Genomic DNA, 19,977 nt, shown 5'->3' on the forward strand with positions numbered 1-19,977 from the left:
CCAGAATCTAAATTAAACATTCTCTGGGGTATGCAACAGGCTGGATGGTCATTTAGAAACTTGCTTCTGCAAGCACTTCTCTGTAGCTTGCTTTCATGCTGTGCTTATTTTCTCTCTTTCTTTCTTTAAATGCTCTTCTGTGGATGTCAATGCCATTCTCTTTTCTCACCAAGCTTTTTGAAAATGCTCAGGATGTCATTGCTGCTTCCGAAATTGGGACAGATAGTTCCTCCCCAAAAAAACAAACAGAAGTTCTGCCAGCACCTTTTTCTTCACACTTTCTGCTCTCTCTGAGAATGAAACCAACGTGATATAATTGGAGACTTTTCACTCCAAGATATTTCATTCTTACAAGTGTTAAAATTGGTGTTGCAGACTTGGAACATGCAGTGGCTTATGCCAGAATGTATTCTTGTTCCATTACTTGCTGTAAGAATATAAAGTTTATATATCTGCAATTAACTATTAAAAAATTTTAATAGTTGCAATTCTAGTTTGAAGCCACTAGCTGAAATCCCATCATCTTTCCCCCACCCCTTTTTGCTTTCTTCACTCCCTGCAGTGGTTTCTAGTGGGTGCCATTAGCAGCCACAAACTATGTAAACCCAAAACACATTAAGAGAATATTTTAATAACTGGCTGAAGTAGGGGGATTTTGAATTAAAGTGATATACTAAAAGAAAAGGTATTCGTTTTCTAGTAGTAATTCTCTGTAACAGTCAGTAAAATTATGTTGACCTATTTTCTTTTTGATGAATTAGCTTCAGAAGAATATTGTGTTTATACTGTTTTCTGTAACTTTCCCTTGGAAAGTAAACAGCCTGGAAAGAATCTGTAGTTTAAATGGCTCCTGAAGCCTTCCTGTGTTTCCCACTTTTACTTAGCCTCAGCTTGCAGCAGCTGAAAGTTCCCACAGTCAGGTTTTGGATAAAAGCCAGACCACTCTCTGCTGCGCCCGCCTGCCACACACCACTGCTGTTTCCAGATATACACCAAAGCGTTAAGAAACCCTATTTTTATACCTCTCTCCCATGATAAGACATTTAGGTCTTAATAAATTAATGAAACATATTTGGGTGATTGATTTTAGCATTAAGCTTATGAGCTTTATAAGCTACACAGTAACTGATGATTTTGGGGTACTTTTTACACTGGTTTAAGGTGATACCATGATTCTGCCATGGGACTATTGGGGCAGAGGGTAGGGCTGGTGGAAATATCAGGTAAGAATTTTCCCATATTTAAACTTGTGCTGAAGAAGCTACCTGTGGTGTAACTCCTTATGAATGAGTGTCTTCTGACTCTAGTGGAATTCTTCACCCACTTGATCAGTCTTGAATTCTTTACTGTCAGTGGATGTACACCTTATTTCTGCCTCACCTGTCCTGTGCCCTCTCCCCATCCCCACGACGTGCTGTTTCTGAAATACTGGCTTTGGCTTGGTTCTCTTAATGTTTTGCAACTTGGATTGAGCTTTGGGCACCCTACTGACCATGGACTTCATCTACACTTAATGTTATAGTTCTTGGACAGGGGAAATGGGAGGCAATGGCTGTTGGCCTAAAACTGTTTTGTTTTGTTTGTTTTTCTTTCCTTTTTTTTTTTCTTTTCTTGAAAGTCTGGGAAGAAAGCCGTCAAAGCTGTCCTGTGGGTTTCGGCGGATGGACTCAGAGTTGTAGATGAGAAAACAAAGGTTAGATTTCCCTGGGCAAAAGTTTTAAATCTCTCTGTAATAATGTATGTGCTGTATCTTTAAATTGACACCAATTTTTATGTTACTGCAAATGTTGGGATTTGAAAGGAAGACTGAAGTGTGTAGTTTAGTTTAATAATTTCTTGTTCTGTAAACATATGTACACCTGCTAATTTTTTTCCCAGTTAATTCCATACTACTATCAAGACACATTTTGTAAAATGTGGCAGGTGTAGTACAAGCTTGCAATATTTTTTGTTGCATTTACTGCAACAAGCATTTGTTTTCCTGAAAAGTTCTGTTGGCAGTGAACTTGAAGAGTGCCTGGACTTTGTTCTGCACCACTTCAAAAGGTTGCAATAGTAATGCATAGGCAAACTCACAAATATATATATATATATTAGTCAATATTTTTGGTGCATCCAAATCCTAGAATGGATGTGGATGAACAAGAGCTTCAAAAAATGCAATGAAGGGAGTAAATTAAATAAGGAGATTGTAGCTTCAGACTCAAACTTAATAGCAAAGATGTTGGTCTGAAGTGGAAAACTAATAAATTTGTGGCATGATTCTAGATTGTTTTACAGTTTTTCATTGTGAAATTACAATTTTTTATTTTGAATTAGTACATTGTGTACCACCAAGGCACATGTGTCCAAGTAAAAGCAAATAATTCTTGGTTTTATGTAATGTAGGCAATTAATTAGAAATAAGAGCTTTAGGCTTATCACCACAAGTGCACTAGAATTTTAAAAGATGGCATGGCTATGAGAACAGTTGTGACTCTTGTCAGTCTGAAATTGTTTGTTTTATGTTCATATCAATTGACACTTACTTTTGTCAACCTAAAAGATTATTTCTCCAATCCAACACTGACAGGCAGAGGTAATTCATATCCCTCTGGAGTGCAACTGCCTGTCAAATATCTGCTTGTGGTTAGACTTCTCTAGGGCTGCTGTAGTGGTATGGCTGAGCAGAGCTAAAGTTGCTATTTCTCAGGAATACACTTTCTAATACAAACATACTGATGTGAATGAATTCAGTGTACTGATTGCCTCATGTAAAAGTAATAATACATATATTATTTTTAGAAACATCTCTGCATATATGTAATATTTTCAATTTGAATTTTAATAAGTCGTGCAGACTCTGGAGGTAATTAAAAGTATAGGATTTAAAAAGAAAATAAACTATTGCCTCCTGGTGGTTGAATGCATCAGCAGAGGTGCCAAGTACTAGCCATCAACCAAATGAAATAATTTGGAAAAAGATAGTAAAAAAACTAATTTTTCATGAGGATGGCATAATCTTAAACTGCACTGTCTCCTTTTTAGAAACACTTCTCCCGTCTATGGGATTAAATAGGGAGCATTTGGTGCTACCAGTGCTCCTGGTGCTTTTGTCTTGCATCGCTGCTTAGCTGACTGGGAGATGAGTTGTGCTCTTTATGTAGCAGCTGCAAGAGCTTTTCACACTTGCATGCCTCTCCCCTAAGTTTCAGTGCTGTGTTTTAACCACAGTGAAGACTTTCTGGTTGCAAGACTATGGAGCTGCTGTAAAAATAAAATAACGTGTGCCTCCATAGTCTAGAGGAGAGGTCATAGGAATTAACTGAATCCCTAAATTCTTAAGTGGCTCCCTGGCACACCTCTCCCAAAGATGGGTGGTGGACAGTGTCATCTCTTCTTTTTGTTTCGTACTGGGAATAGATTCTGAATGACGACTGATGACAGATCATTACAACCACATCAGGTTATCCCCTTTTTAGTACAACTCATTTTTGTGCAGTTACTCCTGACAATGGTTTGTTTAAGTGTTTGGCCATATTTCCTCACATTTCTTTTATTGTGGGGGGGATTTTTTTTTTCCCTCTAGGATCTTATAGTTGATCAGACAATAGAGAAGGTTTCTTTCTGCGCACCAGACAGGAACTTTGACCGGGCGTTCTCATACATCTGCCGAGACGGCACAACGAGACGCTGGATCTGCCACTGTTTCATGGCTGTGAAGGACACGGTAAGTTCAATATGGTGTGTGGCCAGCTCTCCCAGCTCTTAGCTAGAAGTAAAGGGCAGAAAAATTGAGTACCTGGAATAGTGCAGTATGTTTTGACTCCAGCTAAGATATTACTTAGTCCTTGTAAATTATTTTAATTCTAACTCCCTGTATCTGAAATATTTGTCATCCCTTTGTGGTGCTTTTTCATGGAGAGAAATGCTGCTCAGCCTGTGTGTAGACGGAGTGCAGTCAGCCTCAGATAATCTCCAGCAGAAGGGAGCTACTCTTCTAAGAATAGACAGAAAATTTTCTCATCTGAAAATGTTTACAGCCAAAAACTGAAACAGAAATGACAGTTTTTCCAGGAGAAAATCATAGTGAGTAAATACAGACTGGTTATGAATGCAGCATCTTGTATGTGAGCGTTATCTTGAATGAAAAGTCATCTGAATGTTAAGAGATGGAGCTAAACTGAATTAAATTAGCATTCTATTTGCTTCTGAGTGACAAAAAAGTTTTGAGTAGGTTTAAAATCAGTTTCTTGCTGTGCAGACTTAGGTAAGTAAGTCATTTAACTCCCTGATCTGACCTTTTCTTCTGTCTGCTATTTGTTGAATCCTGCCTATATTATACAAAGTGCTTGAAACCTCATGTAAATTCACTGTGTGAACTCCTCAGAGCTGCATGTTCAGAGCAGTGGTGCTTGATAATTTATCATTTTTCTTTAAACAATGAAGTCAGAAATTCCCAGTAAACTTACATTGGAGCTGGAACATTTCTGTTTTCCACTGTGAGTAACAGGTCAATTCAGTTACTGATTATGATAGATGAGTTGATCTACTGGTAGCAATAGTGCCTCTGATTCAACTGTAGCAGCTGTATCAGCTGGGTTGCTGGACTTCCTCTGACTTGAATTTCCTTTTTACAGTTATTTTACAGTTATTAGATAGTGGATTCTTTTGACTTGGTGAATAATGGAAGTGCTTTTCATTAGTCACTCCTGAATCTAACTTCTGCATTTGGCCAGGACCATTAATAGGTGTGAGTAGTCACCACTGTACTTTTAACTTTCACAGGTGCACACAAGGGTAGTGTCTCCTTGAGCCCTCTGTTAACTTTCTCCAAGAATAGCGTTTACCTGTGCTTTAGGACTTTGATCTTAAGGCTGCTTCATGAGAGTTTTTGTGCAAAGATGTATCTAGAGGCAAGGGATCGGTGCAGGCACGTTGTTGTGCTGGCATCTTAGTAGCAGTTGAACAAAACAGATCATCCAACAATCTCATTCATTCCTGGGTGGCCTTCTTGAACACAGCTTGTGCATTAGTAGCTGGGAGTCTTTATGTACCAGGTTTAAGGCTGAAATACAATTAAAATAGTTTTCTTTAATGCCTTCATTAGATTTGCCTTGTAAAGGCAAGTTATCAGTTTGTGATGGTTGAAGTACATATATGTTTCTGTTCAGTCACTGTGTGATGCAATGTTGTCTTGTGCAGGGGGAAAGGTTGAGTCACGCCGTGGGCTGTGCATTTGCAGCATGCCTGGAGCGAAAGCAGAAGCGAGAGAAGGAGTGTGGAGTGACTGCCACCTTTGATGCCAGCAGAACCACATTCACTAGAGAGGGGTCATTCAGGGTCACTACAGCTACTGAACAAGCAGAGAGAGAGGAAATTATGAGACAGATGCCGGATGCTAAAGGTACGGGATGCAATTTAAACAATCATCTGCAGCGAGCAGAACCAGCAGCGAAGCCTCTGCAGGGATTGAAGCTTAATGTCCTTACAGCATTCTATCTCTTGAACCTTACTATGTTCATATAATATTCCCAGACTCTTGTCATTTCACAAGATGAAAAATGCTCTCAAATTCACTCAGCATTTCCCGTCTTCTAGAAAAGGTGCAAGTGGCTTTGTATGTGAAAGCTGCTTCTGCTTTGTTTTGTCAGGCTGCTTTATGGCAGAGAACACTGTAGGTACCATGCTAAAAGGCCTTTTAAGAAAATTGTTTAAAAAACAGAACAAGCTTGCCAGACACAAAGTAATCATTTGTGTAGTCTAATGCTTGTGGTAAATGAAGCGAAAATTATTTGCATTTTTCTTATTAAAGAATGTATTTTGATTTTGATTTTTAAGGCAAGTTTCAGAGTGTATTTATAGAGCTGTACTGCATGAGGGAAGAACAGATCAATCACAGAGTGCTTTCCAAAAAACATCCAGAATAACCATTCCCTCCCTATAAAACACACAGGTGTTTGACTATTAATTACATTCAGAATTAGTGACTAATTGATTTGAGAGGAGAGAATGTGTTCTGAAATTAAGTGAAAGTAGAACTTCTTACTCAAGTTTTATTACAAAGCCTGGAGTTCTACAGCTAGCAAAAAAAAAACATTATAAATACTGTTCATAACCTGCTTCACAGTAAAGTCAGACTTTTGTTTCAGAAGATTCCACAGCAAGTTTTATGCTGCCCTTTATTGCAAAACTTTAATCTTCGTTTTCATCATCCATCTGCTTGTTTCTATACGTTAGTTTTAGAATGTGCTAAATGAAGCTTAAACACAAGGCCTTTGTTACTTGAGGGCATGAGTCAAAGTCTTGACTCAATGAAGGTGTGTGAAATCCTTTCCAAGAAAGACTGATTAGAAAAGTTTCACTTGAATGAGCAGCTGCAACTCATGGGTACTGAAGCTTGCAAGACAACATAATTAGTTCCTCCTACCATTCCAGCTCCTCAGAAATCTCTAGTCTGACTCCTCTCTTTACCAGACTTTTAGTTATTCTGCTGATGTGTCAAAAAAAAAAAAAAGTCATTGCTTTTTTCTAAAATATTTGCAAAACAGAACAGGTAAAATGAGAGTTCATACCAGGGTAGTGTGATTTCCTTTTGTCCTTCTGTGTTGATGAGCTATGCTTGTTGACCCCAAAGACAATTTATTTATAAGTGGAAGTTTTCCTAGAGGTGGAAAAATCTCCCCATTGCAATTCTAATCATAATTAGAATTAATGACATGATTTAAACAAATCTTGATCCTACATTTCTGCCATTAGGTCTATCTGACAGGAGCACTGTGGTGCTGTGAAAAGCCCTACAAAATGAAGCAGCTGACTTTAAGTTGGAGGAGCTTCTACTGCAACTAACTCATGATTATGTAGTAACATTGCAGCTAAATTCAGTACCGAAGTGACACAGGAATTCCTTGCAAATGTGTCTGGTATTAGCAAGGCTTGTCAGCTCAGAGGCTGGATCTGCCTTGCAGCACATTTCCCTCTACCTCTAATGTATTTCCTGGAGGAGCTGGGAGCTGCAGCCCAACCTGTTAAGTGCTGCTGCTACCTTTGGCCTGCTAAAGCTTGTGCAGTGTGTTTGGCTGCTGCTGCTGATTCTGCAGGGCTGGGAGGGTGGCTTTTAAAAGAGGGTCCTGGAGCTGCGTTCTATTCCCTGCTGCTGCTAAGCTGTGCTGCCCAAAGTCACTTAATGCAATTGGTAGTAATATTTTGTCCATGGTTCTGTGTGAGGCAAAGTAAAGGTCTCAAATGCACAATACGTTTTTGGTCTTAGCCATAAATGAATTGCAAGTATTTCCAGAGCTGGGATCTCAGGAACAGCCAGAAAGAATACATATGTGAGGCCATCCTTTCTAGGAAGTGGCTTGTCTTGGAAAGCTGTGGGGCTTGGGTGTGTGTCAGGTGATGTGGTGAAGACAGTAAAGGTGTACAGAAATTATGTTTCTGCGGTGCTATTAGAAACTCATTTGCAAGAGTACTAGTTATGCAAATTCCTGCAATTTCTCTTTTCAAAACAAATGGGAGTACAGGTAGGCAGCTGAACAGTACTTTGCTTTACTCTTCTAACCTCACCCTGTTTCCTCCAGCAGTTGAAACAGAAGTGAAAACAGTAGCACCAGGTGCTGCACCAAACAATACTGCCCCCTCTTCTGGCTCACCAACCTCTCCTACTGCTGAAGTTGCTGCCTCTCTGGATAAAGAAATGAGCAACCCCCACGCTATCCCACGGCGGCACGCCCCTATAGAACAGCTTGCCAGGCAAGGGTCTTTCAGGGGCTTCCCTGCCCTTAGCCAAAAGATGTCTCCTTTTAAACGCCAGTTGTCTTTGCGAATAAATGAGCTGCCTTCAACAGTGCAAAGGAAGACTGATTTCCCCATGAAAAACTCAGGTAAAACCAAATGGGTCCAGTGAAACATTGCCATAAATTGTCTCTTCTTCCTTTCTTTCCTCTGTGGCTTCAAGCAATTCCTTATTTTCTAGTAAATCCTTCTTTCTGCCTCATATTGATCATTTATCATGAGCAAACATCACCGTGTCAGAAAATTTCAGTTTTGGGAACAGGCAAGAATTTCAAATGTGGGGTCACATGCAGAAGACAGTTCTAATTGCAATCTGAAGTACTGGAGCACAGCTTGAAGTGTTCCAGGAATGGGTGTTGGTGAATTAGTAGGTTTTGGCTCTTCCCTCTGAGTCATTGAACCAGTTCTTCCACTTACTGTCGGGGTATCCTGAGACACAGATCCCTTCAAGGCCTTAACCATTTGTCTTGGGATCATGTGATGCTCTTCTGCAGTCTGTCCTTCTGCCTGTCTGAATTCTTTTTGGGAGCAATGAAATTGCTTTTCACATTGCAATAAGAGAACGTACCTGTTCAGGTGGTACAGCTGGCTGTATCAGTATTACGTGGTATGGTTTTCACATGATGCTAGTGGGGTTTTCTAAGAGTCATCCCAACATAAACTCCTGGTGTGCTCATTACCTTGCATAATGTCCTTGAGTTCCCTTAGCTAGGTGTTACCCTTCAGGCCAGCTGTACTCTCACTTGGCAACAGAGCTGGTTTTAGGATTCTAAGCTTTGAAGTAAAAATTACTGTGGCAAACCCAACAAAAATCACCTAGTCTGACTTGTTTCATAACGCTTGTTTAGTGACCTGTGCTTTAAGACCAGCACTGAGCCAATCAGTTTTACAATGATAGCGCACTGCTCAGTAGTGATAGTCACTGAGCACAGCACAATCTCAAATTTTCATGATTCAGAACATTTCTGATGCATGTTCCCATATATGCCACTGCCAGTGCTGCTTACTGTCCCACTGCATGCACTGTTTTGGAATATCCCTCAAAGAGTCAATTTTTGGGCATGCCTCCCCCGGAATTTTAGATCTGGTGCATGTTGTGTGCAGACATTTTATGTTTCTTACACTATTTTATGCTTGATTATGCCTGCTCATGTCAGTTCTGTGCAATGACGGACTGATGATTGGTACTTTTGGAAAACACTGCCATTAGTAATAATGAGAACATCTGGTTAGCTGGCAGCTTTACTCCAGATGTTACATTATCCACATGATACTGATGCTTCATTTAAAACTGAGCATCCATTTTATCTGAGCGTTCAGATTTTGCTTTTATGATTTTAGCACAGGAGCTGGGGATTTCAGCTACCACTGAACTGCAACAATCAACACTAACTCTAGACCGAACTTGCCGCTGTGCATTGCTGTCAGTACATTTAAAGTTCACCTAGTTACTGTACAAGTGTACTGTTGGAACACTTAAATCTATCGTAAGTCTTTTCATTTCGCAGAAATGCCAAATCTTAGAGCCAAACCCTTGAGAAGTTTAGCACTTTTATACTGAAAGATTTAGATCTCTACTTAAACTGTAGAAAACCCTTTTTATTTTCTAATATGAGCATCCTTTAAATCTGGAACAACGATCTCCTTGCCTTCTTGACTTAATCACAAAATACATTAATGTGGTGTTCTATTTCAGGCCAGATCCTCAACACTAATGTAAAAAAAACAAGCTGCAAATCATGCAAATCAGTAGCAAGAACACGTAGGACGTAAGGGAACTAATTACATTTCAGTTTCACATTGGTAGTTGTAAATTGTTTCTGTATCCTTTAAACTTTCAATTTAATGAATTCTGTTTACATTTTAGTCCCAGAGGTAGAAGGGGAAACAGACAGCATTAGTGCCCTGTGCTCTCAGATCACCAGTGCTTTCAGCACGCCATCAGAAGATCCTTTCTCTTCGGCCCCCATGACAAAACCAGTGACAGTAGTTGCACCACAGTCTCCTGCCTTTCAAGGTTTGTGATTTCTTTGGGTGCTGGATGAGGCTTGAATGCACATAACGTTGCTTTCCAGTAACACATGGTCTTAATTTCTTGTGCAAGTCCTGTTACCAGTATTTTGGGTGAATGCATCCTGCTTTATTCATCTTGTCTGTTTAATTTTTCTGTGGTTTTGTTTTTAACAATAAGTTCATGCACCTACCACACGATAGTTACCTATAAAAGGGACAGGCTTTGAGGTAATGGCTATTCTATCATTCTGCCTCCTGAGCTGCATAGGAGTGTGTCATAGGAACCAAATCTCACAAGGGAAGGGATTGTGTGCCACCACAATTACTGGTTTTTTACACAAATTCTTAAAGGTGTGGAAAAATGCCAGCTATAGAATTCATAGCAACCATTAGTATTCATTTCACTGCTATGCTTTTATAAAAGTTGTGTGAAAAAAGAATCTTTCCTTGTTAAATGTAGTTATTGTTACTTTGTATCTACAAAGTGTTCTTCTTTTGAATCTAAAATTAACTGTACAATAACAACTGGTGAGCCATATCTCTTCCTTGTAGAAACAATTTTAACTTCAGTCAGTCATCAGAACTCAAGGCCTCCTAAAGGATGTCAAAATCCACCATCCCATGATTCTCTTAGCAAGTGTTGGCTTGGTGAAATGAAATTTACTACCTTTTATTGACTGTCAGTCCAGTTTGGCTAATTACACAAACTCCTGTCATGTGGAAGTGTCTAAAAGTGTTGTGTGTTGATAGGTATGACCTGGCCCACTAATACTCCAGTCACGTGCATGCCTTGCATGAATTAATCGCACTGATGTTGTCTGCTCCCATTTTAGTTAATGGCACTGCCTCTGCCTTCTGTGTGCTTGCTGCTAAACCATCCCAAGCTGCTGTAGTGTCCACAGCTATGCCAGTTCGTGAAACCAATCCTTGGGCTCATGCTCCTGCTGCTAATACTGGAGCTGCAGCCATGGTCGCTGGTAAGATTGGAAGTAGATCCGGTGCATTGCTGTAAGAACTTGGATCCAAAGCATAATTGAGCCCCTGAGACAATTGTCAGTGCCACTTAATGGCAAGTGGAAGGAACAGGAACAAAAGCCGGAAGTAGTAGCATTTTGCACGAGTGGATGGAGGGAAGCGATGAACTTGCTGGTTCTAGGTCTATAACCTGGACTGATTCTTATTTTGGCAGCATTTTATAAAATCAGTGCTTAAAAAGGAAGTAATGAAGTTGTACACGAGTTTGTGTGTATAAAAGGGAAAGAATCTGTGTGTACCCAAAATAATTTTTGTGTGTTCTTTTCACTGATGTACAGAAGGAGGGATTAAGTTGGTTGCTTAAAGGCTCAGGGGTCCATTTCTAATGTTTAGTAAGTCTGGCCTGTCCCTCCAGGCCTTGTCTGCGCTGTGTAAGGTGAAATGGCTGTCAGCCATGTGGGCACATGTGCTAGAGGCTGCAGTTTCAGTTACTTCATTTCATGGTGTAAGCGCCACTCCACGAGAGAAACTTCACTAGTGAAAGAGTAGTCGGCCTTGCTTGGCCTTGTAAGAGTACCCGACTTTGTCTTTAGAACAGTTTCTTACACCTTTAATGTTCCAAGTCCAGCCATCCTGAGCTGAGCATTCAGAAGCTGATACTCCCCAGGTAGGCGCGATTAGTGATTATGGACTAGAACATTGCCACCAAGTTATGAGTGCAGGCGGCAACTTTCCTGCGTATCCTAAAGTCTTAGATGTCTGCTATGAAGAAAAAAAACAAACATAAATCTGCACTTTAGTGAAGAAGCTCTTACCTACCTCATCTTGATACATGTCTTCCTAGAACAGAACAGTGGATGCATAAAGATGCTTCCAATGGTGGGAGCATCTTTCAGTCATGGTGGGAGGAGGCCTGTGTGATCTTGTGTACACCCTCCAGTCTTTCTAACCAGTAAAGGATGAGGAGTGGAAATATTAGTGACTTGCCCATGCTTTCCTTCCCAGGCACCGAATGGAGCAGCACCTCCTCAGGTGCAGCCTCACCAAATCTCTTCCAAGGAAATCACAGACGTACTCCCTCAGAGGCAGACCGCTGGTTGGAAGAGGTCTCAAAGACTGTCAGAGCCCAACAGCAGCCAACCTCAGCCCCACAACCACAGCCACTGCTCCAGCCTCCTCCAGCAGCTCCAGCCTCCCAGTCAGCACCAGCCTTCCCAGTCAGCACCTTCATCGCGCCTCAGCCTGTGCCGGTGGGCGTGGTACCGCCCATGCAGCCGCCATTTATTCCAGCTCAGCCCTATGCTGTGGCAAACGGGATGACCTATGCAGCCCCAAGTGTCCCTGTGGTCGGGATCACACCTTCCCAGATGGTGGCCAACGTCTTTGGTACTGCCAGCCACACTCCAGCGGCCCACCCGCATCAGTCGCCCAGCCTGGTGAAGCAGCAGCCGGTCCCTCAGTACGACAGCAGCAGCAGCAGCGCCACTGCCAGCCCCTTCTTCCACCCGCCCGCGCAGCACAACGGCTCCGCCGCCTTCAACGGCGTGGAGGGGGGCAAATGGGCTGCCGAGGACAAGCATCCGCAGCCCCCCGCGCCCGCCCCGCAGGTCGACCCCTTCGAGGCGCAGTGGGCGGCTCTGGAGGGCAAGGCAAAGCAGCGCACCAACCCCTCCCCCACCAACCCCTTCTCCAGCGACCTGCAGAAGACATTCGAGATCGAACTCTAAGCGCTCCTGTGGGGGCAGAAAAATTGTACATTAGGATAGAGGGATAAAGGGAGCAGAGGGGACTGTTTCTGATCGGTTTGCTTTGATAATCCCAAAGGTCCCTTCAGACAAAAATGGGTTAGAAAGAGGGAGCGATTACGGAGGATGGAAACACACGGAGAATTTAATGTGCAGTTCTTAAAAGGAATCCTGGAGCCACCCCAGTCTGCATTCCCTCCTCTCTTGGAAAGCTGGAAGTCAAATGGAGCAACAAAAAGCACCCAGTCCCAAAGCCTGTTCTGCAGAAACATCAATCATCTCACAGAAAGGAAGGCAGATGTTTGTACCTGTGTCCTCCTGATACCCTGCAAGCCCTGGATGTTCCCCCTCAGGGAAAAATTGGGTAGGGTGGGGGGTGGATATGGGTGGGATGTTGTCACCTTAGCAAAAAGCTAGGTTTGTGGAAAAAGTTGAGCTTCCATTTTGAGTAACAAAGTGAATATTATATGTAAAGAATAAAGTAAAGCCAAAATCTTTATTTTTATGCATTTAGAATATTTTAAATAGTTGGATATTAAAAGCTGTATGAGTTGTAAGTAATCTTGCCAAAGGTTAAAAAACAAGGGGCTTGGATGTAAGAAATTGTACATAAGATTGATTTATCGCTGATTCTTATAGTAAGTAATATTGGGGGGGTGGAAAAAGGGGCTCTAGCTTGTTCTTGTATCTGTTCATTGTAAGTAGCATATTGCAACAACAATCACAACCAATAAGTCATTATATCGTAGTTTTAAATAAAGAAAATTAAAGAACAGTATTGTCATGGTTTGAAAACCATGGGGAAAATTTACTGTTTTTTATTGGAATCAATCTACATATTCTATATAGTATGGATTTTTTTTCCTTTCATATATTGCTGCAGTTTCTTTGTCTTAATCTATTGGTTCTAACACTACTGTGACAACTTACTGTCATCATATCTACATCCCGGGGCTGCCTGGGAAACCATTTTATGTTTGTCTGTCAATAGTTCTTAGAGGTTTTTAACTTTGGTTTTATTTTTTCCCACTGATTTGTGAAACCTTGTGGTTAAGGCTGCAGCTGGTCCAGGTTCTGCCTCTGGTGACTTGTGAAAACCATCTCATTTTAACTTTACTTTTAAACTTTGGCCTTACAAGCAAATGTAAGTTATATATATTTGTACTGATGATTTATAATCTGCTTTAACAGAAATAAATGTTGGTGGTAGAAGCACTGTCTGTGAAAGATTTATTTCATACCCTAACTCAGTTTTCAGCATTTGCCCTTCTGAGTATCTTCTGTCTTGTAAGGTGAATGTGGATGAGCACTGCTTGCCAACCTAGCAGCTTAAGAATAGTATCTTAACACCTCTCATTTTCTACAACCTGTTAGGATGCGTTGAACTTTAAAACTCAATTTCAAAATATCCTTGTGACGCATTAAACACTTAAAGCTCTAAAACAGAGACCTTTAATGAAAACATCAAATCCTGGGTTTGCTTGGCTGTATTTTCTATCACTGAATATTTACAGAGAGACAAAAGATGAGGACAGTAACATTCAGTAATGGCAAAAAGAAAAACTCTGTCTTTCCCCTACTATTAAAAAGAGCCATGTGAGATGATGTGATGTATTTTCACCTCTTTTCTGTTCTTCCAGTGAGCTGATATCTACCCTGTTAGTGTGACTGGTTCTCACTGCATTCTTATGGGCACCACGTCAGTTTAGACAAAAGGAAACAAGTCAAACTCCATAACCTGAAGGGGAAGAAACACTCCCTTTGTCGGCCCTTGGATTTGAGCTTGCCAGCAGTTTCCATTTCCAGGCGAGTCCAGTGAGTCTTAGAGTGACAGTCTAGAAAACTACAACTTTTGACATTACAGATTCTTACCTGTGTTCAGTATGGTATGATTAGTAATGCAAACATTCCCTCTGGATTCAAGTTGGTGTCAATGTTTTTTTTCAGCTTTTAAAAAGCAAACAAGTATTTCTCGACATTTACAGTAGGAAAGAAAGCAGTTAGTTATGTATCTTTCGCATGAAGGGCCCCAAGATCAAGCTGAAAATAGCCCAGTATAGCTACACCCTCCTCCTGCCCTGGAGATAAGCACTTCCTACAACCCATTGTTTAGGGAAGAAAACGAACATCTTGATTTTCACATGAAAAAAAAGCAAACCTGGAGAAGATGATTAAGTGGTACTACAGAGAGGGAGAAGCTGATCTTGTCAGAAGAAATGTAAAGATCCTTTAGTTAAGCTGATGGCATGGATTTACATCAGGGAGCTGCATGCCTGTCGATCCCACCCTTACTGCCATGGTTGTGCATGAAAAGGAGGTCAACATAAACTCTCCACCAACCAAAGCACTTCCAGTGTTAAAGTCTGGCCCCTCAGCAGGCACAGAGAGGGCTGTTCCAGCCCTCAGAAGTCTGGAGAAAGCACTTCCTGGTCCCATCTCATATAACTATAGAGTTTAAATGACAGCTGACTACACAGAATATTTACATACTCTAAAAATAGTGCCTCTGACATCTTAGTGATTTTATAGAACTGGCTACTTACTCTGGGACAAAAGGGTCTGATACATCCACATCTAACCATGCTCCTGAGCAGACCCTGACTACACTTTGATGCCACACATGGAACGCAGAGGGATTCAAAATGACTGAAATTTACAGACCCTCTGGTCTCAAAAGGCAAAAATCATAGCATATACTAAAGTGGTAAAATATCCTATACACACACTCAGAGAAATCTAAGATGCTGGTCTGAGATGTTAAATAGAAAAATGTACAAACAAGTGGATGTTTTCAGGACCATCTCATTTTTCTTAAATAACCAATGATTTCCAGTTCAAACCTTATACTGTAAGGCCTGCCCTGCATTCCAGCAGAGGAAATTTTCCCTAATCAAATTAAAGGGTCTTAAACGCAAAATAAGTATTTTTGTCTTTCCTAGCAACCAGAATCTATCAGACCACAGGAGGACCCAGCCCCAGATAGCTGTGACTGTCACCTGCTGCTTGTAGACTTTCTCGTTTGTTCACATCCTAGAGCAGTGTGTCCAGCCCTGAACCATACCTGTGCTGATGAGGGTGCAGTCAGTAGGTCAGGGATTTTTTATTTTTAGGTCCATGTGAACTGATTTACTGGGTTTAGAGTACAAACCAACTCCAAGCTGTCAACCCTGGCAATTTACACCTATGTTTTGCTGCTGCCCTGACTGGAGGACTTCAGGACTAAAGGAGAGGAGAGTGGTATGAGCGCAGTCCCGAATTAGCTGCATTTCTTAAAAGCCTTAAAGTAATGCAAGTAGAAGACAAAAGTAAAAAAAACCCTAATCCTCCATCCCCCCAACCAAAATACCAACATTACACACCAGCTTATAGCTACTTCTATGCAAAAAATACATGGGTAATGTTGCTAATAATTGTGATCAACCCATCCAAGTCTGGAATGAAGAAGAAGGGGACTGTCAGGGCCAATGCTAGGATAGAACAGTAGCGTGGAGGCTGTAAAAGAATCCTTTTGCTCAAAAGTAATTCTATTTTGAGATACTGAAGATACCTAAGTGCCTTTCCTGGCCCTTAACATGATATAATCGTGATAAAATCTCACCTCCCCACCCCTAGTGCCTCAGATTTCAGAGCCCCAGGTACACGCTTGCTGCCCACTCTGTGTTGGTCTTGAAATGAAGGATCCTTTTCAGCTACAGCTGCTCTGCATCTGGAAGTCGTACCTTGTTAGCCTGTAACAGCAGGCATCAGCCCAGGCCACATGCAGAGCCACACTTTCCTGGGTTTAACTGAGATTAGATCTTTGGGAGGTTTATTCTGACAAGTGAAATGCCCCTACACACATATTTCTATGTGTTTATTATTACCCCCTGCCCAAACTCAGCACACTTCTGGCTCAGGGGAAAAAGATTACCTGCTGAGCCTTCCTAGAATGAGTGCTGTTTAAACTGCAGCATCTCAGAACAGGTAACGGTGTTGGTACATTCATCTAAATTACCCCTAGCGTTCAGGAAGGGCTAAAAGTAGTTTTTTATTTTGTCGTAAGCTTTCCGTGAAGCATTGCTTCTGCATTTCACTCCAAAGCTGATCGCAGTCAAGTAGAAATCGAACTGACCCCACTAGAAATTTGTCCAAGCTGGAATAAAACAGCTACAGTAACATGACATTACAGCTGCATCCCGAGAGCCAGTAATCTCCTAGGACCTGAACTCTAATTCTGAATGCATCAAGCTGTTTCTTGTGGCCAGAGTCCTTTGCATTTAGATGGAAAGTGCTCCCCAGGAGCACTTGTTCAGCAATGCTCATTGGAGGAACAAATGTTCATGGCTCATTAGTGCTTTGGTTGGAATGGTTCAGGCCCATCTTCAAACACTTCAGAGATTATGTTTTTAAGAGCACTTCTCTCTTGCTTGTACGAAGAATTGGTCTCTCCCTCTTTCATGCTGGTCATCTGCCTTCTCTAGTCACATCATCCTTACATCCCTCCTATCATCTGGTTTCTGTGAATGACAGCAACTACCCTTAAGAGATGGATTAGGTACAGCAAGGCATATAGGGGAAAAGGAGTTTACAATAAACCTGAGGGTGGCGGGTCTCCCACCTTTGAGCATTTACACCCACTACATGCTTTCAATTCACCCTCTTGAGCTTTCCAGCAGAGCAGAGTTCCTGGAACTGTTCCATGCAGTAGAAGAACAGAGTTGACACCTCCAGTCTTGTCATCGGTCACCGTGGCGGTGGCCGTCACCCACGGGGGTGCGGGGCGCTGCCCTGGGGGCGGTGGCGAGCGCAGCTGGCGCAGCAGAAGCTGGAATAATACTCATTACCACAGAGCTGGGCCTGCAGGATCAGGTCACAGTTGGCAAGGTGGGGCTGGTCCACACACTCTCTGCTCAGGTCCACAACATGACTCACAGTAGCTGCAGCCAAGCAAAGGGTGAACCAGCTGTAAATGGATCCTCAGATTGCTATTCCTTCCCAAAAGACAGCACGTTACTGCTTCCTCCACCCCACCAGTTCTAAATTTAGTCCAACATCAAGAAGGAAATGATGAGTTTCAAGATGAAACAGACACCTCTGGTGAGATACAGGAGGAAAATGCAGTTTCCAGGGAGAGGAGAGACTACTCTATTGATCCTCTATGTAAAGATAGCTGGATAGTGTCCAAAGTCCAACTACCAATCATGCAACCAACTATTTGCTCAACCCACTATGGCATTTGGGCCTCAGGAAGTTAATTAGGCTCCCAGTGCCCTGGTCAGGGGGTGTTTCCTGCTTTTCTGTCCATGGAAAGCAGGGCTCCTGAGGCTCCCCAAAGCCTGAGGCTGTTGCTGGGCTGGTGCACACAAGGGGTGTGCTAGTGACCAGGTGCTGGGCACTATGCCGGGAGAAGCAGGAAGGCTGGGCTGTACTCACTGCTAGGCCGGCTCCTCAGCACCTTCACCTCCGAGCTGGCACTGACAGAGCTGCTGCTGCTGTAGGCGCTGCATGTGTAGGATCCCTCATCAGCCTCTCGGACATTGCTTATAGTCAGGCTTCCATCCTGGGACAAGTGGATGTGGTGGCCATCCCCCCGCATGGGAACTCCGTTCCTGTGGGGAAAAACAAAATATTTCGCTATTCCCCCCCCGTGGGTGCTAAAGGAGCTCCCTGTGCTCTTTGGAAAATGATCTTCTGTGAAAGGGGTGAATTTTTACAAGTTCAGCAGGAAAGAAGAAATCTTTTGCACAACCTAGCCTTACAGTTGGGTGGTAACATGAGCCTGAGTGAGTCTGCATCTGTTGCCCAGTGTCTGCGTGGGAGGTAGCTGTGTCTGTGTGCTCTGTGCAAAGACATTGCCCTTTCTGCTAGCACACATTCTTGAGGTTTAAGGAGCTAAGAGAAAATCCAATGTGCCTTTCCCTCTCTCCAGGTTGTGGTCTGGCAGTACTTGTTTGGCTGGCATTGAAAGCATCACATATTGCTTGATGAGCATATGGGGTAGTGAACAATGCGCCCTCTTTCCTCTCCCTTTAAAAGTTTGTTTAAAAAAACCAGCAAGATTGTGTCTGTTCAGCTCTTCCTGGAGTAATCTGTGCCCAGCAGGAAACCTGCCTGAATTATGAACTCCTAGTTACCAACAAAATGAAATTTGTTTCACTGAAAAGGGTTTAATTCCAACTCTGAAACATGCATCATTTTGCTAGCTCAAATACCAAACTTACGTATGGACAAAAAGCTCTGTGTGTGAGATGGCCCACTTCAGTCCTAACCCTTGGAATTTCAACACTTACCAGTCTAACTCTCTGGATAGTTTGTAGGAAGGTTCCAAAGCAGAACTGATTATTTTCAAACAGGAAAAACAACCCTCACTAAACACTTGCACAAATTCAGAGGTTCCTGGTAAACTATCAAGATAAAAAGGCCGCAGCTTTTCACTTTAAAATACTTCTAAATCTCCTTTGCTCCCACGTGACAGTGAATGGAGAGAACTGTTGCAACAGGAAGCTGGGAGAGAGGGCCTAAAATGTCTGTCATGATTAGGTAGAGAGGGTTTTTTAAAAAGCAGCTAAAGCCTTTCCTCTGATTACTCATTTAGTTCTTGTTATTTTCATGTCACTAGTTTTCCAGCGCAGAGCCTTTCTGAACTCCATGAAATCTTAGTTTAATGTCTGATTTCCTCCTTATTTGGCTGGAACATGAACTTGATGACCCCCCACACTGCACAGGGATCTTGCCCAGGATTTTTGGGTAACATCCATGTTGTTTTAAGAAAGGATAGGTCATACTAGGTGGGGCTGATAACTGTGGTCTCTGCCATACCTGGCAGAACTGCATTAGTATTTGGAGGGTAAATGATGAGGTTTGGGGAGAGAAGGAAAGGGAAGTTCCATCTCATTTTTGCTCACCTTGACCACCTTATATTCACATTGTTGCCAGTCACTGTACAGTGAAGATGAGCAGTCTCTCCCTCAGGTACTGTGATGCTTGGCAGAAGACCAGTGATCCTCAGCTCTCCTAGACCACAAGGGAAATCATCACTAGCAGGGAGACAATGCCATGCTCCCCCTGGGAGGAGGAACATTTCCTCATGGGAAAAGTCCAACACATCCCATGACGAGCTACAAGCTCCTGGGCCTTGAAACAGCACATCTGAGGCTGTGCCATTGCTGCTGTGGGGAATGTGGATTTCCTAGAACTTTGGCCCAAGAAAGGAGAAGTAACAGAGCTTTTTCCTCCAGCTGGAGACATGCATGTCACTTGCACAGAAGAACCATCTCCTTAGTTTCTCTTGCTCTTATACTCATTCCACACCAGTGTCCCAGAAACAAGACCCTGAGAGTCACTCTTACTGTGCTATCAATCCCTTTTCCCAGCAGCCTGGAGCACCATGAAGTACTAGACACATGCAGATGACCACTGAGTAAAACAACTCATTCTTCCCTTGCCCTCAGGATGTCTGTTAAGTTCTAGGTCTGAAGCAAAGAGGCAC

The 19,977-nt window shown here is 42.3% G+C and overlaps 2 protein-coding genes across 18 annotated transcripts in view; one reads left to right on the plus strand and one right to left on the minus strand.

Moving 5' to 3' along the window:
- The window catches only part of NUMB (NUMB endocytic adaptor protein), a 92,232-nt gene extending 78,511 nt beyond the window's left edge, over nt 1-13,721 (plus strand). For 9 of the 17 annotated variants that reach the window (XM_058837905.1, XM_058838072.1, XM_058838315.1 and 6 more), the window contains 7 exons: nt 1,619-1,693; nt 3,569-3,709; nt 5,185-5,386; nt 7,563-7,865; nt 9,644-9,793; nt 10,623-10,766; nt 11,770-13,721. In XM_058837905.1, coding sequence (XP_058693888.1) covers nt 1,619-1,693; nt 3,569-3,709; nt 5,185-5,386; nt 7,563-7,865; nt 9,644-9,793; nt 10,623-10,766; nt 11,770-12,491 — 1,737 coding nt within the window. In that variant the 3' untranslated portion in view covers nt 12,492-13,721. The remainder of the gene's footprint in view (nt 1-1,618; nt 1,694-3,568; nt 3,710-5,184; nt 5,387-7,562; nt 7,866-9,643; nt 9,794-10,622; nt 10,767-11,769) is intronic. The other 8 variants (XM_058838742.1, XM_058838905.1, XM_058838989.1 and 5 more) reach the window with 4 other exon arrangements.
- PAPLN (papilin, proteoglycan like sulfated glycoprotein) overlaps nt 13,519-19,977 on the minus strand; it is a 49,841-nt gene continuing 43,382 nt past the window's right edge. Inside the window, exons 26-28 of the mRNA XM_058837689.1 lie at nt 19,394-19,502; nt 17,922-18,097; nt 13,519-17,425 (exon numbers count right to left, since the gene is read on the minus strand). Coding sequence (XP_058693672.1) covers nt 17,250-17,425; nt 17,922-18,097; nt 19,394-19,502 — 461 coding nt within the window. The 3' untranslated portion in view covers nt 13,519-17,249. The remainder of the gene's footprint in view (nt 17,426-17,921; nt 18,098-19,393; nt 19,503-19,977) is intronic.

The sequence above is a fragment of the Poecile atricapillus genome, chromosome 1 (assembly GCF_030490865.1).
Source record: "Poecile atricapillus isolate bPoeAtr1 chromosome 1, bPoeAtr1.hap1, whole genome shotgun sequence".
Taxonomy (NCBI): Eukaryota; Metazoa; Chordata; class Aves; order Passeriformes; family Paridae; genus Poecile; species Poecile atricapillus.